Consider the following 25,074-nt stretch of genomic DNA (forward strand, 5'->3'; position numbering starts at 1 on the left):
ACCTGGCCAGTATTTTGGCCACCCTGAGGGTATTTTAATATTAAAAAATACCGTCCATGCAATGGCTGGTATTTATCCAACCAATCCTTCAACTACCGGAATGTTGTACCATATATTATACCAGTGTTTCCCAACCAGGGTGCCTCCCACTGTCGCAAAACTACAACTCCCAGCATACTCTGATATCCAATGGCAGTCTGGGCATGCTGGGAGTTGTTGTTTTGCAACAGCTGGAAGCACCCCTGGTTATGAAACATTGACCTATACTATATACAGTGACCCCCCCGACCTACGATGGCCCCGACATACGATAATTTCAACATGCGATGGACTCTCAGAGGCAGCATCAACATACAATGCTTTTGTATGTCGGGGCCATCGAATAAACGGCTATCCAGCAGCGCAGACTGCTTCAGCTGCCACCGGATAGCCGTTTACGGTGTGCCGTGTGCTCCGGTGATGGTCTCCTACCTGTCCTCGGGGGTCCGGAGCGTCCTCTTCGGGTTCCCCTCCATCGCGTCGCCGCGCACGCCGTCCCGTCATGCAATAGGAGCGGCGTGCGTAGTGACGGCGATGTGAGAGCGACGATCCCGGGGAAGCAGAGACGTTCCAGAGTGGCGGGGACACCTCGGGGACGCGGCGGCAGCGATGGAGGACGACATCTAGGGCAGCGGCGACGAGCGGTTACGGTCCGGAGCGGCGGGGACAGGTCAGTACAACTTCCTATACTTTACATTGCACGGATCCCTCAACATACGATGGTTTCAACAAACGATGGTTCATTTGGAACGGATTACCATCGTATGTTGAGGGACCACTGTACTACTATGTAGACCAATATATATATATAGAGTTGTAGTTTTCATTTGGGGCAGCTGCCACAGGCTGTATCAGGGCATGCTGGGATAAAAAAAAAAAAAAAAAAAAAAAAGCAATCAAAAAGTGACATCAAAAGAAAAATGGTACTGTTAAAAAAAATACAGGTCGAGGCACAAAAAAAATGAAAAATAAAGTTATAGGGGTCAGAATAGGACAAAATTTCCCCCACATGTGTATCCTGTGATGTTACGCATACATAATTATTTATGCAAATTAGCATGGCCAGTATTTTTAAACAAGAAAGGTGACCTCTGCCCTGGATGTCGCCCTCCATCTCTGTCGCCGCGTCCCCGGGGTGTCCCCGACGCTCCGGCAAGGCCTCTGCTTCTCCAGCAACCTCGCTCTCCGTCGCCGCCATCACGTCGCTACACATGCCACTCCTATTGGATGACGGGACGGCGTGCGCAGCGACGTGATGACGATGATGGAGAGCGCCGACGATGCAGGGGATCCCAAAGAGTACACGCCGGAGTCCCGAGGACAGGTAAGTGATCGTCAGCGGACCACACGGGGCACCGTAAACGGCTATCCGGTGGCAGCTGAAGCAGTCTGCGCTGCCGGATAGCCGTTTATGCGATGGCCCCGACATACAAAAGCATCGTATGTTGATGCTGCCTTCAACATGCGATGGCCTCTGAGAGGCCATCGTATGTTGAAATGATCGTATGTCGGGGCCATCGTAGGTCGGGGGGGGGGGTCACAGGGAACCTCTCAGGCATGCTTGGACTTGTAGTTGCAGTAATAATGATGCAGGCCACTGTACTACTGTTATGACTTTGGTAGGGACAGTAGAGACTTGACTTGTAGACATAGATGAGACTTACAGATTAGATGTGGCTGAAGACTTGTAGGCTTTGGCCTATTTGTACTGGACTGAACTTGTACAGGACTGGTGCTTGCTTTACTGTCCAGGAATCAAGAGCAGGAACCAAGAGAGCAGGAACTAAAGAGACCTAATGTGGAGACTACAGCCCTTTATATATCAGGGGGATGGACTAAAACCCATTGGTAGCTGGTTGCCTGTGTCTCTGGAACTCTGGGTATCAGGTGATCACATATCACATGACCATGTCACATGACTTTAGGAAGGTCCTATACAGTTTAAACATCCTAATAACTGTCAGGATCCGGACTGGCGGCTGGTGAGCACACTGGAGGTGGATCCACTGGACCAGAGAGGCGATGGCGCGGGTCGTACTGGGGGATCGGTTCTAAGTAGTTACTGGTGTTCACCAGAGCCCGCCGCAAAGCGGGATGGACTTGCTGAGGCGGTAACTACCAGGTCGTGTCCCTCAGTAGCGACTCGACCTCTCTGGCGGCTGAGACTGGCGCGGTACACAAGGACTAGACAGAGGCGAGGTCAGACGTAGCAGAAGGTCAGGGCAGGCGGCAAGGTTCGTAGTCAGGGGCATCGGCAGAAGATCTGGATACACAGGCAAGGGAACACACTAAACGCTTTCTCAGGGCACAAGGCAACAAGATCCAGCGTGGACAGGAAGGGGAAGTGGGTTTATGTAGTGTTTGATGGTGATTACACTGATTGGGCCAGACACCAATTAACGGTGCACTGGCCCTTTAAATCTTAGAAAGCCGGCGCGCGCGCGGCCTAGGGAGCGGGGCTGTGCGCACCGGGACAAGACCGATACTGGACGAGGGTGAGTGGAGCGGGGCGAGATCCGCGAGCGGACATAACCTGCCACGTGGATCGCGTCCCCATCGGTACGGACACAGCAGCGCTCACAGTCGGAGACAGAGACCGGAGCGGCAGAACGCAGCGAGCGCTCCAGAGGGACCCGGAGCGCTCGGCGTTACAATAACCTTTGCACATAGTTTATATCTGTGGTGTCCCGGTACCGTATTGCATACCGTACCCTGTATGGTGGTCCACATAGTCAGAGTTACTACGTTCAGGTAGGGTCCCCCAGGTGGGACAGCCTCTAGTCGCTTCTTTTGTAATGTTTAAATGTATATATTTAATATAATGTATATTAGTATGCTTACCTTGGTAGCGTCGCAGGACCTTTGGTCATGTGGCTATGTTAATTTCTCTATGGTATGTTGGAGGACCTTTGGAGGTCCTTGGGTCACATGATTACCCATAACTCTATGTACAGAATATTGACAGTTGTATGGACCAGTGAGCTTTTGGCCAGCCCCTGCCCATATAAGGGAGCTGTAGCCAATGATCGCTCTCTTGGGTTGCTGCTCTCGTGGATGCCGAACTAGTAGGACGGATCTGCGCAACTTTCAAAGACAAGCTAGGCCAGAAATCTGCCGGCCTTAGCATAACTTAAACCATCAGTTAAAATCTCAATCCCCTCTAAAGCTAGCGTGATTACTGGACCGAATCTAAACCCCTAAATCCAGTGGATCACCCCAACAATTATCTTCCTAAGCTCAATAGACTCACAAGGTCCTAACCACTTGTCAAGTTCTAATAGACTCTGTTATATGGACTGTTCCTGTTCATTATTGCATAAAATCTTCAGTAAAAGTTCTGACAAGTTTCTGCAAATCTCCGGTTGTGGACAATAAATTATTTCCTATCTCCCTATCGCTCTTGGGAAGGGTGGCGGTAGGACAAGCATACAGAGAATAGCCCTCACCTTGGTGTCACGAATAGAAAGGGTAAAACAAGCATCCTTAGTAACCGCACAGCTACACTCCCATATACCCTACTCCCCCAGGCTATCACATATCCACTCTACAATACCTAAAATAAACATACATAATTAATGTACAATAAAAACCATAATAATGACCTAGGGGATCCTGCAGGAGAGCCATGTGGACTTGAGGGACTCTCCCTGAGGGGACTTTAGGAACTGTACAGAACCATGTTCTGTACCAGGACACGACAATCTGTATATGGGTATATCATTCAGATATGTCAAGAGTTTTGATCAGCTGGAGTCACCAGAACATATAGGAAGCTGAGCACTTCTCTTCCTGGCTCACTGCTCTTCTGGTCTTGTTGCATATTATGTACTTTAGACGTACAATAGAATCCCTCTCCATTTTGAGAGCACATGCACATTTAGCCAAACCAAGTGTGCATGTGCATAGGGATGATAGAAGAAATACAAGTCAGCCGAACTCTCCCAAAACATTTGGCAGATGTGCATGCATGGGTACCTTTCATGATGACTAGCAGACAGATAACATGAATTTCATAGCAGGACTGGGTGAAATGGGGCCTTTATCAGTCGGGTCAGTGTGACCCCGGTGTAAAGATGGTAGGCTGGAGGGAACAATCTCATAATATGTACTGCATCGTCTTCCTCAGGCAGCCAAAAAATTAGAAAGTTAATGAAAAACAAATCTGGTTGTCTGCATAGAGTTCTAGATCCTGAATTGTTACTCCTCTACATATATGTGACAAATACTTAAAAGTGTACAGCATGAATGTGTCTAGAACAGCGATCTCCATACTGTGGACCACCTGATGTTGCAAAACTACAATTCCCGGGACAATGAGAATTGTAGTTTTGCAACTTCCGGAGGTCCGCAGTTTGGAGACCGCTGGTATAGAAGTTGTCAGAATGTAAGATAAAGTAGTGATCAAGAGGAGTAGCAGATATTTTATTTTTAGACTTCCCGTACTTTTTTTTTAAGGTTTCTGTACACATTAAAAGAATTTCAGGTATTGTTACCTGATCCTTTTGTTCTCCTTGGAGATGATCCACCATCAGAGGAGTCTGGCAGTGGCTTACCTAACCATTCTTATGGCCGTAAACATGCATGCCTGGCCAATCGGGCTATCTTATGGGTATAGAATAATATAATATTATAAATTTGCATAAAAGGGGCAGTACTATAACTTTCGGGATGTCCTCTAGTGTACTGGGAAAACGATTTGTGATTTTCATAGTGTAAAAATCATCCAATGAACTTCAATGTTCATTTTTAAGTCTACAAAATTTTTTAAGTAACTTTGTAAATATTTAGCAGTAATCTTAAGTTACTTTATGTTTTCTTCGCCATTCATGTCTAAGGCTAGACTACACAGCGACATTGTTCATAAAGATCGCAATGTCGCACTGCAACATCACAACAAATGTTTTACATAACGCAAATTGTAATCTAATGCTCATTCAATACAATAGTCACCTTTAAAACCAACTTTCATGGTTGCACGTTGCAGACAGGTTGAACAGCGCATGTCGCCATGTAGTCCTAGCCTAAAGATAAACAAGCCGGTATCCTGTTACCTGAAAGCAGTGCATTGTGGGAGCTCAGATGCAAGTTACACATCACCTAGTAAGAGCTCTACTGTTAGGTCACATGACTGACAAGAGTGGAGATGATATTGTCTGTTACCAAGGGCAACCAGCAAAATTTTTAAATTCTCATTGGGCCTGTTGGATTTCACCTGCCTTTTTGTTTGTTTTTTGCATAGAGATAAGCCAGCACCGAAGGTCCCAGCAGCAGCATAACACTCCTGTCTCCATTGAGCACAAACACATGGATGTTCAGCTGAGCCAAATCTTCATGTGTACATAGGGAACTGGAAAAATAGCTGTCAGCTAAACAAATGTTCGGCTGACAGCTACTGAAAGTGTGTGGATACCTCTAAACATAAGGCAGCTGTTGGCCAGCCAATCCCCTTGATACACGTGTACACTCCTCACAGTCAAGTGTTCATATGTTCTCAATAGGGAGAAAACTGCTGCCAGATTCTTCTGACTGATGTTACTGAAAACAAAAGGATTGGGCAGTTGAAATTCAACACGCCTGTGTCACGATAATGCGTCATGAAGCGTCAAGTAATGTCACGTAGGGCAGGGAAGAGTGAGCCCTAAGCTGACTCTAAACATCTTTCCCTGCCTACTTGCTCAACCGCTTGTTACGCCGAGCGCTCCGGGTCCCCGCTCCTCCCCGGAGCGCTCGCAACTTCCTCGCAATCGCAGCGCCCCGGTCAGACCTGCTGACCGGGTGCGCTGCGATACCTCTCCCAGCCGGGATGCGATTCGCGATGCGGGTGGCGCCCGCTCGCGATGCGCACCCCGGCTCCCGTACCTGACTCGCTCTCCGTCGGTCCTGTCCCGGCGCGCGCGGCCCCGCTCCTTAGGGCGCGCGCGCGCCGGGTCTCTACGATTTAAAGGGCCACTGCGCCGCTGATTGGCGCAGTTGGCTTAATTAGTTTATTCACCTGTGCACTTCCCTATATAACCTCACTTCCCCTTTCCTTCCTTGCCGGATCTTGTTGCCATCGTGCCAGTGAAAGCGTTTCCCAGTGTGTTCCTAGCCTGTGTTCCAGACCTCCTGCCGTTGCCCCTGACTACGATCCTTGCTGCCTGCCCCGACCTTCTGCTACGTCCGACCTTGCTCTTGTCTACTCCCTTGTACCGCGCCTATCTTCAGCAGTCAGAGAGGTTGAGCCGTTGCTAGTGGATACGACCTGGTTGCTACCGCCGCTGCAAGACCATCCCGCTTTGCGGCGGGCTCTGGTGAAAACCAGTAGCAGCTTAGAACCGGTCCACTAGCACGGTCCACGCCAATCCCTCTCTGGCACAGAGGATCCACCTCCTGCCAGCCGAGTCGTGACACCGCTCTAATAGCGGATAACAACTGGGCAACAGTCCCTTCCTATCTAAAAGTGCAGGGGCCAACATAATAAATGGATACTGTACATGTCTGGGACACATAGTCAAATAACCAGAATACAAAATACAACGGGAATACAAAGTAGCACAAAACAGATATTAGGGAAACAGAATCAGGAATATAGAGTACAGACAACAGCCTAAGAACCAAAACTAGATAAACAGTAGATATAAAAATATGAACAAGAATGATAAACTAGGAATTATATACAGTGATATATATCCAGTGATGCAGGGGATGAAGGCAGACACAATACAACTCAAAGATGCAAACACTAGAATAACAGGAACAAATGCAAAAACACTCAAAGACCCACAGGTCTGAACACGGACCAAGAACAAGATACACACTAGACACCCAAACGCCAATCATAGAGGGACATAAATACCAAATCCAAATAGGCTCCAAGCTACAGGGGACACACTATGGGTGAACAGGAACTACCCTTGGAGGAACTCAAAATCCAAAACACAGGTACAGATACTAAACAGATTAATAAAAGCAGGTGTGAACACACACCAACAGAGAATACATAACAAGATGCTAACAGGACTAACTAAACTCGACCAGGTACACATAGTAACAAAAATATCAGCATATATAACAAGGCTAAAACAATAACAGGACAGGGTGCTATAGCAAACGCAAAGTGCAATACACACACAATACAAACACACACACTGGGGTGGTACACCTGTCAAACCGTTACGCTGGTGTCCTAAGACGAGCTCAGGGAGAACAGAAACCTCCCGTGGATCGGAAGGGAGGACACGGACACACACACACACCCCTTTAAAGGGGTACTCCGCTGCTCAGCGTATGGAACAAACTGTTCCGAACGCTGGACCCAGCGCCAGGAGCTTGTGATGTCATAGCCCTGCCCCCTCATGAAGTCACGCCCCGCCCTCTCAATGCAAGTCTATGGGAGGGGGCGTGACGGGTGTGCCGCGTTTGTGCTGCTTTGGTTTCCGAGATATTGCGCGCTCGATGTGCTAAAACCCCGCCCACTTCCCCCTCCCCCCCAAATACACCGTTCGTTTGTGCTGCGTTTGTGCCGCAAAAAATTATATTTGTGCCCTTTGGTTCACAATCATTTTATTTTTCCTGTAATGCTTTTTTCATTAGTTTTGGTTAAAGGAGTACTCTAGTGCCGACAAATAGTCCTCCGTTGTGCCCAGGCTGGAAAAAAAAATGAAAAAAAACTTTCACTCACCTTCCTCCGTTCTCCCGGAGCGCTGCTACAGCTGATCAGTCCTCTGGTCCCGTCTTCTTCCTTCTTCTGTGTGCACAGATCATCACACAGTGCTCCGCCTATCACTGGCCGCAGCGATGTCCCGCCTTGGCCGGTGATAGGCTGAGCGCAGTGTGAGGATCCGTGCACAGGAACAAGGAAGAAGACAGGACCAGAGGACCGATCAGGTGTAGCTGCACTCCGGGGGAACGGAGGAAGATGAGTGAAATTTTATTTATTTAAAGATAAGGTGTAATTTTTACCGAAAATTGCACTGTGTAGAAATGGAAGCCCCTAAAAGTTACAAAATGAAATTTTTTTCCCCAATTCACCCGACAAATATATATTTTTTGGTTTTGCGGTACATTTTGTTATTAAATGATTGATGTAATTACAAAGTACAATTGGTGGCACGAAAAACAAGCCCTTATATGGGTCTGTAGGTCCAAACTGAAAGCATTATGATTTTTAGAAGGTGAAAAGGAAAAAACGAAAGTTGGCCCTTAAGGACCAAGGCCATTTTCACCTTAATGGGGGTACTACCCTGCTCTTATTATTTTGCTTTAATGGTTGTGTGTATTGTAGCTGTCTTACTGTTCCTTTTTGTCACCTTTTTTTTTCCTTTTTGTGCTTTTTTACCTCAGTTGACTCAGCATTCGTCTTTTGGTTTCCTTTCCCTTCCTTCCTGTTTGTGGGCTAGGTGAAACTACATTTCCCATCCTTCCTGTGCGTCTTTCTTTTTTCTTTTGTGTCCTCCCTTTTTACATCTTTGGCCTTTCCTAGTCCATTTTGGTGTCCACCCCTGGCTTGCCCTCCTTCATTACTTATTCCGCCATCTGTGTCTTTATTTTTTTTCCCATCCCTGTTGCTGTCTTGTTTTCATTGGCTCGTAACACGTGATGCTCCTTTAGCCACCATGGAACAGCTTCATGCACCTGCGCATGAGCTGCACACGATGCGTAATTTGTGCATCACAAAATTCACATCACAGCCTGGCAGCAACATTTGATTGCAGAAACGAAGCTGAAGAGTCCCATGACTTTCGCAAAACCTCGCAGAGTTTTCCAAAACGAGGCTTGCTAAAGTCACATGACTTTACTGAATGTTCATTGGTTGAGCGAAAACGAGGCTGTAAAGTCATGTGATCATGTCTGTGGGCAGAGAAGGAGGATCACAGAACGAAAGTATGAATAATAAACAGATGGGCGGCGGGAGGCGGAACAGTGAAGGCAGGCTCAAATCACGGAACCCATCCCCACGATGACGAAACAAGGTAAAAAAAAGTCTGCAAGGTAAAAAAAAAAAAACTTCCTCCAAACAACAAAGGTCAGACAAAACAAACTATACACACATTTATAAAAAATAGGAGATAAAGCACGGAACACAAACTGTCTCCAGACCAGGCCAATTTTCATTTTTGCACGTTTGTTTTTTCCTCCTCTCCTAAAAATCATACCGCTTTCAGTTTTGCACCTACAGACCCATATAAGGGCTTCTTTTTTTTGTGCCACCAATTGTACTTTGTAATGACGTCAATCATTTAGTAAAGAAATCTACCGCAAAACCAAAAAATATATATTTGTGGGGTGAAATTGAAAAATTGGGGGCTTCTGTTTCTACACATGCAATTTTCGGTAAAAATTACTCCTTATCTTTATTCTGTAGGTCCATACAGTTACAAGGATACCCAATATAGGTAGGTTTTATTTTATTTTACTACTTAAACCCCTTAAGGACCAGTCCTATTTTGGCCTTAAGGACCAGACCAATTTTATTTTTGCATTTTTGTTTTTTCCTCCTCGCCTTCTAAAAATCATAACTCTCTTATATTTCGATCCACAGACCCATATGAGGGCTTGTTTTTTGCGACACCAATTGTACTTTGTAATGACATTACTTATTTTACCATAAAATGTACGGCGCAACCAAACAAATATTTATTTATGTGGGAAAATTGGAAATTTAGCAAATTTTGGAAGGTTTTGTTTTCACGCTGTACACTTTCCGGTAAAAATGACATGTTTTCTTTATTCTGTGGGTCAATATGATTAAAATGATACCCATGTTATATGCTTTTCTATAACTGTACTGCTTAAAAAAATCTCAAACTATTTTAACAAAATTAGTATGTTGGAAATTGCACTATTTTGACCACCTATAACTTTCTAATTTTTCCATATATGGGGCGATATGAGGGCTCATTTTTTGCTCCATGATCTGCAATTTTTATCTTTACCACTTTTGCTTAGGTTTTACTTTTTATTAATATTTTTTTGGGAATAAAATGTGACAAAAAAGCAGCAATTTTTTACTTTTAAATTTTTTTTAAGTTTACGCCGTTTACCGTATGGGATAATTTACAATATATTTTAATAGTTTTGACTTTTATGCACGCGGCAATACCAAATATGTGTATTAATTACTTTTGTTACGCTTTTTTGGGGTAAAATGTGAAAAACAGACATTTTACCTTTTTATTGGGGGAGGGGATTTTTTAAACTTTTTTATTAAAAATGTTTTAACTTTTTTTTTACACTTTAATAATCCCCATAGGGGACTATTTATAGCAATCATTTGATTGCTAATACTGTTCAGTGCTATGTATAGGACACAGCACTTATCAGTGTTATCGGTCATCTTCTGCTCTGGTCTGCTCAATCTCAGCCCAGAGCAGAAGACCCCAGGAGACGGTTGAGCTAGGTGAGGGGACCTCCAGCCGCCATACTGGATGATCGAATCCCCGCATCAGCACTGCGGGAGATCCGATCATCTATTTAAAGTACCTCACTGCCGCCGATGCCGCTTCTGACCCCTATAACTTAAAAAAATGTTCACGTACGGGGTGGTATCTGTAGTTTTTATCGTGACCATTTTTGTTTTGATGGGACTTTTGGATCGCTTTTTATTAATATTTTTATGGTATATGAAGTGACCAAAAATGGCCAATTTTGGACTTTGGTATTTTTTTGCGTGTACGCCATCGACCGTGAGATTTAGCTAACCTTATATTTTAATAATTCGGACATTTACGCACGTGGCAATACTACATGTTTATTTTTTATTACATTATTTTATTTTAAAAAATGGAAAAAGGGGGGTGATTTAAACTTTTAATAGGGAAGGGGTTAATTCACTTTTATTAATTTATTATACTTTTTTTTTTGCCCCCCCCCATGGGACTAAAACATCTTCTGATTGCATACACTGACCAGTGTTATGTCATAGCATAGCATTGATCAGTGTAACTGGTGCTCTGCTGCTTTAGCCAGCTGAGCGGGCTTGGAGCAGCAGATCGCCGAACGAATGACGAAGAGACAGATGAGGACCCTCTCGTCGTCTGGTAAGCTTATCGGGACATCATGATTATGTTGCAATAGTCCCAATCAGCTCTGCTGAGCTGACAGTTTAACCCTCTAGACGTAGGCGTCTAGAGGGTTAATGCTGGGCATCGGCCCGATCGGAGGTGCTCAGCATTAGCCGGGGGTCCTGGCTACCCATAACCACCGGGACCCACGAGGTTTAACCCATTCTCCGCTGGTGAGAACGGTTTAAACCCCGCAAACGGGACCAGCAAATCTAGCGCACAATATCTCGGAAACAAAAGCGGCACAAACATTCATTATTGTAGCAAAAATGCAGCACAAACAAATGGTGTATTTGTTTTTAAAATTTAAGAACATGGGGTGGAAAGTGGGTGGGCCTTCATAAAAATCTAATGCGCACCAATCCGGCACAAACGAATGGTGTATTTATATTCATCTTTTGCAAACATGGGGTGCCAACATCACACAGGTCTGGGACCCCCTGCAGTCACCTGTATGGGGCCCAGCTCTCGTTGCTCAATTCATCAGTTCCCAGAGTACTCCAGCCTCCACTTTCAGAGACGCACAGGAGTTACAGCCCGCTCAGCCAGTCATCGCTGCCAGGATCAGTACCATCAATTAACCCTTTTAGCACCACAATCAAGTCAGTCTGTCCATTTAAAACTGGCCAGCATATAATACTGTATATACTCGAGTATAAGCCGACCCGAATATAAGCCGAGGCCCCTAATTTCACCCCAAAAACCCAGGAAAAGTTATTGACTCGACTATAAGCCTAGGGTGGGAAATACATCATCCCCCCCCCTCATGTCATCATCCAGACCCCCATCATCATCCAGACCCCCGTGATCATCCCCCCCCCTTCATCATCACCGCCTGTCAATCCCTTCATCATGGTCTTCAATCTGCAGACCTCCAGAGGTTTCAAAACTACAACTCCCAGCATGCCCGGACAGCCGATGGCTGTCCGGGCATGCTGGGAGTTGTAGTTTTGCAACATCTAAAAGTCCGGAGGTTGAAGACCACTGAGAAGGGATAGACAGGCGGAGAGTATAAGCCAAGGGGGGCGTTTTCAGCACGAAAAATCGTGCTGAAAAACTCTGCTTATACTCGAGTATATACGGTACTACATGTTCCCTACAGGAGCAGACCAAGACGTATCCTATATTTGGAGATATTTTTCACCTTGCCAAACAGCATTGCGATCCTAACAAGAACTATAATAATTTTGGAATTTTTTTTAATCACCCTAACATGCCGCTCTGCTTATTGGAGCTCTATATACATTTGCTTAGCGTGTAATTGCGGGTTCACGGCTGGCACTATGTCCCCATTGTTCAGTGTAGTGACACAGACGTTTCCAGTGCCAGGTTGTGTGTACATAGATTTCCATTTCATCCTCTCGGCTTGCTGTTTGCTATCATCTGGTTGGCAGAATCCTCTCGAGGCCTCTGTAAACAGGAACCATACTTGCCAAAGAGTCTTACTCAAGAGTTAATCTGTGGATTCTGCACTGTGTTCCCACAGTTATATAATTGAGGGGTTACTAACAGTGGCCAAATGCGCACTCCCACCCGATGACACTGTTTACTTATCTTTCATGTGTATCCGACTCGTCTCAAAGTTTGTTAGCTAACAACTGGTTAATGGAGAGTATATAGAATCCCTGTAATTATGATGTATAACCAATGAGGTTCTGTTCTCAGGCAGGGGCTGCAGGCTTCCTGTCCAACACAGCAGGCTCATTTTAGACAGAATGGATGGCAAAGATGTAGATTCCGAGGTCATGGATCCAGCTATTCCTCACGTCAGGTGGGTGGGCGGTTTTCGCCATTTTGGATAAGTTTTACTATGACATAACACGTTTGATAGCATTGTAAATACTTTGCTGGTACTAACATTGAGTTACATGATGTTTTCTGTCCCATTCAGGTTAAAGGGGTACTACCGTGGAAAACTTTTTTTTTTAAATCAACTGGTGCCAGAAAGTTAAACAGATTTGTAAATCACTTCTATTAAAAAATCTTAATCCTTCCGGTACTTTTTAGGGGCTGTATACTAAAGAGAAATCCAAAAAAGAAATGCATTTCCTGTGATGTCCTGACCACAGTGCTCTCTGCTGACCTCTGCTGTCCATTTTAGGAACTGGAGAAAATCCCCATAGCAAACATATTCTTCTCTGGACAGTTCATAAAATGGATAGCAGAGGTCAGCAGAGAGCACTGTGGTCAGGACATCACAGGAAATGCATTTCTTTTTTGGATTTCTCTTTAGTATACAGCCCCTAAAAAGTACTGGAAGGATTAAGATTTTTTTTAATAGAAGTGCTTTACAAATCGGTTTAACTTTCTGGCACCAGTTGATTTAAAAAAAAAAGTTTTCCACGGTAGTACCCCTTTAAATGGGTACTCCACTGGCCAGCGTTCGGAAGTAAACATTTCGAATGCTGTTTTCACGCAGCCGGGGGGTCGATCTTGGTACTCCTGACATCACAGCCATGCCCCCTCAATGCAAATCTATTGGAGGGGGGGTGACGGACGTCACGCCCCCTCCCATAGACTTGTATTGAGGGCGCGTGGCTGTGATGTCATGAGGGGCATGGCCGACCCCGGCAGCGTGAAAACAGCATTTGAAACATTTACTTCTGAACCTTGGTTAGTGGCGTACCCCTTTAAATTGGATTGTGGGAGCTCAGATAAGGTTTACTTACGTATGCACTGTGGTCATCATGATCTATTAAAATGTCACAGATACACAGGAGAAGATCACATTGGTGCAGTCGGGGATCTCACGCCACTCCTTTTCCCCCTCCCAAAAATATTTTGTTTAGGTCATTTTTTGGTATTTTTTAATGTTTTTCTTATAAATTTCTCTATAAGACCTGTATGTGGCTATACCCAGAGCATGCTGCATATTGAAAAGTCTGCCACTGACGCAAAAACACCACAAATCAAAACTCTTTGTATGTAGCATGCTTCATATTTCACTATACATCCAACCTAAAAATAATGCAAAAAAAGACAACTAAACCACCACAACAAATGCTACTAAATGCTGCATGTGAGTCTAGCCTTAAAGGGGTACTCTGGTGCTTACACATCTTATCCCCTATCCAAAGGATAGGGGATAAGATGCCTGATCGCGGGAGTCCCGCAGCTGGAGATGCCCGTGATCATGCACGCGGCACCCTGTTTGTAATCAGTCCCCGGAGCGTGTTCGCTCCGGGTCTGATTTTGGTCGACTGCAGGGCCGGCGGCGTGTGATGTCACGCCTCCGCCCCCGTGTGACGTCAAGCTCCGCCCCTTAATGCAAGCCTACGGGAGGGGGCGTGACAGCTGGCCGCGTGGTCGCCGGTAATTAGACCCGGAGCGAACACGCTCCGGGGACTGATTATAAATGGGGTGCCGCGTGCAAGATCCTGGGGGTCCCCAGCGGCGGGGATAAGATGTGTAAGCACCGGAGTACCCCTTTAAAGCACCTTTGCAATGATAGTATTATCTATTAATCCGGCAATTCTGATTTTCCGCCACTTTGAGATACTCAAGTAAATTTGAATAGTTCAGCACATGATGTTGAGCAATGAATATAGATTGGATATCAGACAGTCTCTCAGATGGCTATGAAAAAGATACATTTCGTTAAAAACTATTTTTTTACATCACTACTCTATGTTTTTTATTATTTTTTTTAATGGTACCCTACGAAATTTTATTAAAAAAGGTATCTCCATCACTTTTTTGGATCGCTAAAGCCCACATGATGTTTTTGTTTGACGTTTGTTCATTCACATAGACTTCTATGGGAGGAAAATGCCGAGATTGTTCTTAAAAAAACGCCAAAGTCTCAACAAGAGGTAGTTTTTGAAAAACTGCAAAGGCGACAAAAATAGCTGAAAAACACCTAAATGATTAAAAAAAATGGCAAACTGAAAAACGCCGAGTGGATATGGCATTTTGTAGTTCCCTATTGACTTAACAAAAAAACGCCATGGGGCAGAATGGTCGCTTTTATTGGCATTTTCCTGCCAAAAAAGACAACCAAGTGGAAACCTAGCCTAAAGGCGTGTTCCAGCGGGGTCAGATAGCTACAATAGACCTGCACATTAGGTCTTCCCATCTGTGATAGAGGCAATGCCTCCTACAGCATGACACCTCCTTTGATCTCGTCTCATCCTCCTTCCCTTTTGTTCATGATCATAGTCGCTGTTCTCTACCCGCTTGTTATCTATGGTATCACATGAACAGATCCCTCCTTATAATTATACTTAATTATATTTGTTCATCCCGCCATCATCATGCTCCCTGCTCACCAAACCCCTGCCAGCGCTTTGTCTCTTCTTTATCCCCGAGGTGCCTGATTTATCCACGCAACCCACAAAGGCACAAAACAATTCTCCTGCCTGCGAAATGATATCCGCATGATCCCGCTTTCTCAGGATTTGCATAACAGTTTCAATTAGATGGCTCCATAAATGTGCCTTCCATGAATCACCAGGTGTGCTGGTGGCACAGAGCTGGCTGCTTACATACAATGAAATGAAAATTGGCCAAGGCGATGTAACTAGAAACCTTGCAGATTAAAAATGCATTATTATTAATCCGGCGCAGTTGACGTAGGGAGGGCAGAAGTTGCAGTCGCAGCTGGTGACCAAAAGGGGGCCCCTCTGTCACATAAGATAGCTGGCATAATGGTATGATGTTGTAACTGTAGTAAAAACCATCTTTATAATAAATACTCCAATTGTATTTATACATCACTATAATGGCCGGGAGTCTAGTGATCTATGATGCTGTGAGTCTTTAGACCGGCAGTCGGGCCTGAACTTGCAGCCATGACGTAATCTTAGCTCTCGTCAACCACATTATAGAGTACCTGTCACCAAAATAAACTTTAAATGTATTGTAATATACTAAGTAGCTATGAAACGTTAAGGAGAGTACTAATGGTTAATAACCACTAAAACAAAAAGGATATACTTGAGGAGGGAGACATGAAATGAGTTTGGGACCCTAAGAGTGGAGGGGAGATGAAACTGGTAAGCCACAGCGTTAATTCTTCTTTTAATCTTGTAAGGTCCCAAGTAACGAGGTCCCAGTTTGTAGCTTGGAACCCTAAAACGGATGTATTTGGCCGAGAGCCACACTCTGTCACCAGGAGAAAACACCGGAGGAGCTCTGCGTTTCTTGTCCGCTTGGGACTTCATGCGGGCTGAGGCTTTTAGAAGAGCGGTGTGAGTCTCTCGCCAAATGGAGGAAAAGTCCTGGATGAGCTCATCGACTGCAGGAACAGAAGAAGAAGAAGGCAACAGCAGAGGTGGTAGAGGATGGCGACTGTAGACCACGAAAAACGGTGACTTGTTAGAAGCGGAGGAATTCCTGAAGTTGTAGGAGAATTCCGCCCAAGGAAGATGAAGTTGTAGGAGAATTCAGCCCAATCATCATGACGTGAAGATACAAAATGGCGTAGATATTCCCCCAAAACTTGGTTCACGCGTTCCACTTGGCCGTTGGTTTGGGGGTGATGAGAAGATGAGAAATCCAACTTCAGTTTGAACCGTCCACAAAGAGCTCTCCAGAATTTTCAAACAAATTGCACCCCACGATCCGAAACAATATGCAAGGGAAGACCATGAAGGCGAAAAATGTGCAGGAAAAAATGTTTCGCCACCAGAGGCGCAGAAGGTAATCCTGGTAGTGGCAAAGTGTGCCATTCTAGAGAAACGGTCTACAACGACCCAAATGACCGTCATACCCTGGGAAGGAGGAATGTCAGTCACAAAGTCCATGGCGACAGGAAGAGGTTGGAGCAACCCAGCCGGCTTCAGACAAGGCGACTTATCCCGTGCGCAGACTGTACAGGCTTGAACAAATTCTGACACATCCTTAGCCATGGTAGGCCACCAATATCTTCTAGCGATTAGTTGAAGAGTCTTTTGGACACCTGGATGACCCGCCAGCAAGGAAGAGTGACCCCAGTTAAGAACTTCCAACTGTTGGCGCGGAGGTACATAGGACTTGCCCGGAGGAAGAAGACGAAGATCCACTGGTGCTACGGCAATATGGCGCTCAGGTGGAATAATATGCAGTGGAGTAGCCTCTTCACCCACTACGTCTGAAGAGCGGGAGAGGGCATCTGCCCTGATGTTCTTGCTCGCGGGACAGAAGTGGATCTCAAAGTTGAAGCGAGCGAAGAACAGGGACCAGCGAGCTTGCCGTGGGTTGAGCCTCTGGGCGGACTGGAGATAGGCAAGATTTTTGTGATCCGTGTAAACGCAAAAAGGATGGATAGAGCCCTCGAGAAGATGCCTCCACTCTTCGAGTGCCAATTTGATGGCCAACAACTCCCTGTCTCCAATAGAGTAGTTTCTCTCGGCTGGGGTGAAGGTCTTGGAGAAATAGCCGCAAGTTAAGGTTTTGCCCCTAGATGGCTTAGGCTTAGCGGGGTCAGGTCTGGAAAGTACAGGTGCGGAGGCGAAAGCCACCTTCAAGGACTGGAAGGCCTCTTCAGCCTGAGAAGGCCAGGATTTGGGATTAGCCCCTTTCTTGGTCAAGGCCACAATAGAAGACACCAGGGTGGAGTAGTGCGGAATGAATTGCCTATAATAATTGGCGAACCCCAAAAATCTTGGAATGGCGCGAAGTCCAGAAGGGCGTGGCCAGTCCAGGACCGCAGTGAGTTTAGCAGGGTCCAACTGTAAACCCTGGGCAGAAATTATGTACCCTAGGAAGAGCAGATTGGACCGCTCGAAGATGCACTTCTCGATCTTAGCGTAGAGGCGTTTTTTTCTGAGGCGTGACAGAACTTGGCGTACATGTACCTGGTCTTGATCTAGGTTAGAGGAGAAGATGAGAATGTCGTCAAGGTAAACCACCACACAGGTGTAGAGCAAATCTCTAAAAATGTCATTGACGAATTCTTGAAACACGGCAGGTGCATTGCAGAGACCGAAGGGCATCACCAGATATTCAAAATGGCTTTCCCGTGTGTTGAAGGCGGTCTTCCACTCGTCCCCCTCTCTAATTCGGATCAAGTTGTAGGCTCCTCTAAGATCCAACTTAGTAAAGATTATGGCCCCACGGAGACGGTCAAAGAGCTCAGAGATCAAGGGGAGAGGGTAACGGTTCTTAACTGTGATCTTGTTTAGGCCTCTGTAGTCAATGCAAGGACGGAGGGAACTGTCCTTTTTAGCAACGAAGAAAAAAACGGCTCCAGCGGGAGAGGAGGACTTCCTTATGAAACCTCTCTGTAGATTTTCACGAATGTACTTCGACATGGCGAGAGTCTCAGGTGGTGAGAGTGGGTAGATTCTACCCCGGGGTGGAGTAGTATTGGGCACCAAATCGATAGGACAATCGTAGGGTCTATGAGGTGGAAGAAGTTCGGCTTGCGAAGCAGTGGTAAGGCTCCGGAAGACCAGGTGGCGGAGGAATAAAGGAGTCTCGCTTGACAAGAACAGACTTGAGACAATGGCTGGAGCAAGAGGGACCCCACCTCAGGATCTCTCAGGAGGACCAATCCAAGGTGGGAGAGTGGCGCTGAAGCTACAGCAAACCCAGAAGGAGCTCTGAGGAGCAGAAGGGAAGGACCAAGAACTCCGACGTTTCTGTATGCAAAAACCCGATGCCCATCTGTAAAGGCAAAGTGCGGTACTGCACAGCGGCAGAAAGTCTCTCACCGTTGATTGTAGAAATGAAAAGTGGTTTAGGCAAACGGACCACAGGGATTTGATGCTTGTCAATCAAGGAGGCATGGATGAAATTGCCGTGGCAGTGAAGGTAGACTTCGGGGAGACAGAAAGCTGCACTGCTACCATAAGACAAGGAGAGGAAGAATCCACACCTAGCAACGCCTCTCCCACGTTTACTAGGTGCAAGCGTTTCCCGAACGAGGTGGACGAAGAGGACAGTCTCTGAGGAAATGCTCGGTACTGGCGCAATACAGACACAAATTCTCGCTTCTGCGACAGCTCCGTTCCTGCAGGGTCAGACGAGACCGGTCCACCTGCATGGCTTCCACGGCGGGAGGCCAAGAGACGGGTTGCAGTGGACGCTGAAAAACAGGAGCCAGACGAGGATAGCGTCTTGGATGAGCTTTCTCTTTCTCCTGAAGGAGTTCCTCTTGACTCTCGGCGAAACGCTTGTCGATCCTAGTGGACAGTAGTATCAGGTCACTGAGAGTAGATGGTATCTCCCGTGCAGCTAGGATGTCTTTAATTTCACCACTTAGTCCCTTCTTGAAAGTGGCACAAAGGACATCATTGTTACAATTCAACTCGGAGGTGAGGGTACGGAATTGGATGGCGTATTCACCCATGGTAGAGCCTCCTTGGGTCAGGTTCAGCAAAGCAGATTCTGCGGAGGTAACCCGGGCAGGTTCCTTGAAAACACTCCGGAACTCTTGAAAGAAACACTGGATGGAGGTAGTGGCTGGATCAAAGCAGTCCCATAAAGGTGTAGCCCAGGCCAGGGCCTTCCCGGAGAGCAAGCTGAGTATGAAGGCCACCTTGGCTTGTTCGGACGGGAACTGGTCGGCCAGTAACTCAAGATGGAGTGAGCACTGAGACAGGAATCCACGGCACTGCTTCGGATCACCGTCATACTTGTCCAGCAGGGACAAGTGGATTCTGGCACTGGAGACGACTGCAGGCTGTGATGAAGCAGCAAGTGCAGGTGGCGGTGACGGCTGTTGCTGAGTAGGCAGGAGTTGCTGCATCATGGCGGCCAACTGGGCCAGCTGTTGACCTTGCTGGGCAATCTGCTGATTCTGCTGAGCCACTACGGTGGTAAGATCCACAAGTCTCGGAAGAGGCGTCTCAGCGGAATCCATGGCCGGATCTTACTAACCGCATCCCAGTCAGGGATAACTCTGCGCTCCCGGTCAGTGTGTCTGACCGGGACGCGCAGGGACGCTGCGGACCGGGACAGAGGCAGTGAGCGCTCCGGTCCAGGAGCGGGGACCAGAGCGCTGACTGTAACAAACATTTTTAATGTGATTGAAAAAACAGCCACTAGGTGGCTCTGTTCTGTTCCCTGTGCAAGTCAAACAGTAAGTTTGGTCTCCTCCCGACCTGGCAGGAGACCAAACTCAGGAAGTGTGTGCGGGGCAAGGCGAGGCACAGCTCTCGCAGACTTTAGTGACATCGCTCCTGCTGGGGAATGCCCACTTTTTCCTGCCGGGAGCTCACACAATGTGAGCAAGGGGAAAGGTACGATGCACAGCTTTATAAAGTAGTTAGGGAATATAATCTGGGTTTGTTTAGAAAATATGGTTTGATGATAGGTACTTTTATATCTCTCAGGGCCATAGTACTTGGGCTAAAATAGGCACGGTGTAATTTGAGAAAACTTTGCATATATCAATATCAAGCAACAAGCAAATATAAGAAATATTGTAAAATTTTTAAAAATCCTCCCTCCTGTTGCTCAAATCTTCTTTTCTGAAAATCAGCTCAGCTTTGTTCTGTGTCTGCAATACAAGTCCATTGAGGGGGGGGGGGGGGGAGAGCTCCACCCAGCTGGTCTGGGAGAAATGCAAATTAGATGAATCCTGCAGAGGAGAAATCTGCTGAGAAATGTACACACAGGACAGCTTATCCTGAAAAGTCAACTGAAATTACATGTACGCTTTAACCTACAAAATTATTCCTTCCAAAATAATTTCTTTTGAATTTCAGTTTACTAGCAATTTAGACAATATATCATACTTATATTATAAACATTTTTGTTTATTTCCCCCTCTTCTAGATGAGTTTTTCTAAAGTGAAACTGGATTTCCATAAGCCATTTATCTCCTGGGTGGGTCGCATTGCTACTTCTAAAATGTTGCTCCTCCTTAAATGGCGACTGTCACTTTAATAAACTTTTGACAAGTGACAGAGATATGTCAAAAGTTTTTACTGATCGGAGTCTCATTGCTGAGATCCCCACCAATCAGGAGAACGAGCAGGGATGAGAGAGCTTTTCTTCCCTTCTTTGTCACCCTGCTCCATTATAAGTCTATGAAACAGTGAGAGAGATCGCTACGAGACAGGGAATGAAGTGCATTACTTGTTCTCCTGACCACGTTCATTCCTCTGTTGGAATCCGCTCCACAGACATTGCCGTTTGTGCGTCGATTCAGATGGCGCTGACAGCACTTATAACCTCCGGCTGTAAATTCCGAAGTGTGAACCCAGCCTAAGCGACTCAGAGTGAAATCCTCTACCATGTCCAAGTCTCTTTATCTCGGTGGTATGGTATGCCTGATCTCATATACTACACTGCTCAAAAAAATAAAGGGAACACTTAAATATCACAATGTAACTCCAAATCAATCACACTTCTGTGAAATCACACTGTCCACTCAGGAAGCAACACTGATTGACAATCAATTTCACATGCTGTTGTGCAAATGGAACAGACAACAGATGGAAATTATAGGCAATTAGAAAGACACCCCCAATAAAGGAGTGGTTCTGCAGGTGGTGACCACAGACCACTTCTCAGTTCCTGTGCTTCCTGGCTGATGTTTTGGTCACTTTTAAAAGCTTGCGGTGCTTTCACTCTAGTGGTAGCGTGAGACGGAGTCTACAACCCACACAAGTGGCTCAGGTAGTGCATCTCATCCAGGATGGCACATCAATGCGAGCTGTGGCAAGAAGGTTTGCTGTGTCTGTCAGCGTAGTGTCCAGAACATGGAGGCACTACCAGGAGAAAGGCCAGTACAGCAGGAGACGTTAGGAGGCCATAGGAGGGCAACAACCCAGCAGCAGGACCGCTACCTCTGCCTTTGTGCAAGGAGGAGTAGGAGGAGCACTGCAAGAGTCCTGCAAAATGACCTCCAGCAGGCCACAAATATGCATGTGTCCACTCAAACGGTCATAAACAGACTCCATGAGGGTGGTATGAGGGCCTGATGTCCACAGGTGGGGGTTGTGCTTACAGCCCAACACCGTGCAGGACATTTGGCATTTGCCAAAGAACACCAAGATTGGCAAATTCGCCACTGGCGCCCTGTGCTCTTCACAGAGGAAAGCAGGTTCACACTGAATACATGTGACAGACGTGAGTCTGGAGACGTCATGGAGAACGTTCTGCTGCATGCAACATCCTCCAGTATGACCAGTTTGGCGGTGGGTCAGTAATGGTCTGGGGTGGCATTTCTTTGGGGGGCAGCAAAGCCCTCCATGTGCTTGACAAAGGTAGCCTGACTGCCATTAGGTACCGAGATGAGATCCTCAGACTCCTTGTGAGACCATATTCTGGTGCGTTTGGCCCTGGGTTCCTCCTAATGCAGGGGTCTTCAACCGGTGGTACACGTACCCTTAGGGGTATGCCACCGGTTGTGTGGGTGTACGCAATGCGCTGACAAATACCGGCCATGCATTGGCCAGTATTTGTCAGTGCATTGCGGGGAATGGCCGCGGCAACTCTCAGTAAAGTATAGCGTCCGCAGCTCTGGACACGGCTAGTTTACGGGAGCTGCATGGTTGCTGGGAAGACGTATGACGTCCCCTGAAGTCGCGTGGAGGTGCTGCAGAGTTCTAGGAGGACGTCAGCCTTCTGCGCGGCGCCGAACGGGACTCTGGGAGCGGTACCCGAACAAGCCGGGTAATGTAAAAAAAAAAGTAAAAACTAAGTGTATGGTAGGGAGGGATATTATATATATATATATATATATATATATATATATATTGTAAGGATTCCTCCTTGGGTATAGCACTGGGATCGTCCTGGGAAGTGGCCACAGGACACGTTTCCTCTCAATAAATCGGCAGACAACAGTTCATAATGCAAGTCTGGCACCTTGCCAGCTTTATACATTTTTGCAAGTAAAATCCTAGACCGTCTGGTCACTGACTACACATATCAGCATGCCCTGACTACTAACTGGTGAGCTACCCCCAGCCAGTAAAACATGTGCCTCCTGCAACCTGTTACTCACAGTTCACACTAGTAGTTGAACCACTCACAGCACCGGCTGAGTGTTTCCTCAACATGGCCCGTGTCCCCCCCTTACAGCCAGCCTGCTGTTATGAAGACCTCCCCTTTCTGCTGACTCATTACTTAGGCCCCAGGTGAAGGTTTCTCCAGAGTGAGCTAAGGAAATGCACCCTTTCCTTCCCACTTAATCACATATTTCCCCCCTTTGCTCAGACCACCTGGAAAAAGCACTTGTGTTTGAAAGGCGGAGTTCACCTGCCTTTCATTCTTCTTGGACAACTTTTGTCCAATGGACACTGAAGTCCTTGACTTCTTTCTTCCGCACTTTTACCAGCCACCAAGTCCACGTCTCCCGGTCACCTTTCGCCAAATGCCTGCCAGGGGTTCCACTCTGGTCACCCCTCTTCACCACCAGGTTCTTTACCCTGGTATGTGCAAGGCTCTTGCAACTAAGTAGAGAGAAGACAGATGCTTCCAACCTTTGTCTTCTTCTGTTCTCGACTTGCCGGACCTCTGCTGTTACGTTAGGTCCAGGCTCTGCTGCAGAGAATCTTTTGGCCTCAGTGACTTCACTAACCACCGTCCTTTTCCTCTGTAGCTTCAGAGGACCTCACACACGGTTCCACCTCAGTCTCAGCTTCTGAGGATTTCCCACCTGGTTTCACCTCAATTTTAGCCTCAGAGGACTTCTCACATAGCTTCACCTCAATCTTAGCTTCAGAGGACTTCTCACATGGCTTCACCTCAATCTTAGCTTCAAAGGACTCCTCACATAGCTTCATCTTAGTTTTAGTTTCAGAGAAAGCATCCCTGTATCCAGTAGCTTTTGCCCCAGAAGCCTTTCTTTAGCCAATTCCACCATAGCTTGGTCTCTGCTCTCTTTTTAAGACCTTCATGTGCTCTCACATCTTTACATATTCTCGCTGCTTACTCTTGAGCTTAGCAGAGTTCATCCTCTCACTATCCAGCAACTCTGTCAAGTCCCTCATAGTATCTTCCAAAGACAGCAACTGTTTTTTCAACTGCGCATTGTCCGCCAGCAGAGCCTCTTGCAAATCCAAGGCAGCTGCGTGGGACCTACTGTGCGTTTCGTTATGCGCTTCCAGGCTCTGCCCTTTATGAGCCATCAGCACTTTCTCTCTCTCCATTGCTTCTATGGCTACCAGCCTAGCCTTGTGGTCACAATGTAGAGCCTGATATGCACCATGCAGAACACTCGCTTCTTCCACCTGGAAGAAGATCTGCTTGGCCACACTCTCCACTTCATTCTTCTTTCAGGTCACCAGACTCCGAGAGCGGGACAGTTCATCCTGCAGAGCCACGAACTCACTTCTGTGGTGCTCCATGACTTTTTCCAGCTGAAGCTTCGCTTCTTGCTCTTTCTTAAAGTTTGCAAGCGATTTGTCCCTCTCCTCTGTCAAGCACTGTACCTCTACTTCTTTTTCCGTCAATTTCACAGAAACCATCTGGAGGGTTTCTTCCAGATTCTGGATCTGCTCCAGTTTCTTCCCAAGGCTAGCTCATCGTTTCCGAGACTTTTTACCAACAGCGGTCTCCTCACTCTCGCTGTTGCACCTTCAGTCACTCTCTTGTCCTCTGTCAGACACTCGTCCTGACTCCATTTCTAGGTGAAGTCTCCCCATTTTTCGGGCCACTTGAGTCTCCGGGTGATGCAAGACAATGCTAGACCTCATGTGGTTGGAGTGTGACAGCAGTTCCTGCAAGAGGAAGGTATTGATGCTATGGACTGTCCCGCCCGTTCCCCAGACCTGAATCCGATTGAGCACATCTGAGACGTGTCTCGCTCCATCCACCACAGACTGTCCAGGAGTTGGCGGATGCTTTAGTCCAGGTCTGGGAAGACATCCCTCAGGAGACCATCGGCCACCTCATCAGGAGCATGCTCAGATGTTGTAGGGAGGTCATACGGGCACATGGAGGCCACACACACTACTGAGCCTCATTTTGACTTGTTTTAAGGACATTACATAAAGTTGGATCAGCCTGTAGTGTGGTTTTCCACTTTGATTTTGAGTGTGACTCCATATCCAGACCTCCATGGGTTGATAAATTTGATTTCCATTGATAATTTTTGTGTGATTTTGTTGTCAGC

General features: G+C 46.5%; 1 protein-coding gene across 4 annotated transcripts in view; it reads left to right on the top strand.

Annotated features, from left to right (window-relative positions):
* SLC35B1 (solute carrier family 35 member B1) overlaps positions 1 to 25,074 on the top strand; it is a 78,624-nt gene that overhangs the window by 15,924 nt on the left and 37,626 nt on the right. For 3 of the 4 annotated variants that reach the window (XM_056548325.1, XM_056548327.1, XM_056548332.1), the window contains one exon: positions 12,747 to 12,852. In XM_056548325.1, the coding sequence (XP_056404300.1) occupies positions 12,747 to 12,852 (106 nt within the window). Of the gene's footprint in view, positions 1 to 6,896; positions 6,961 to 12,746; positions 12,853 to 25,074 lie in introns of those variants that run through there. The other variant, XM_056548326.1, reaches the window with a different exon arrangement.

Source organism: Hyla sarda, chromosome 12, assembly GCF_029499605.1.
Source record: "Hyla sarda isolate aHylSar1 chromosome 12, aHylSar1.hap1, whole genome shotgun sequence".
Taxonomy (NCBI): Eukaryota; Metazoa; Chordata; class Amphibia; order Anura; family Hylidae; genus Hyla; species Hyla sarda.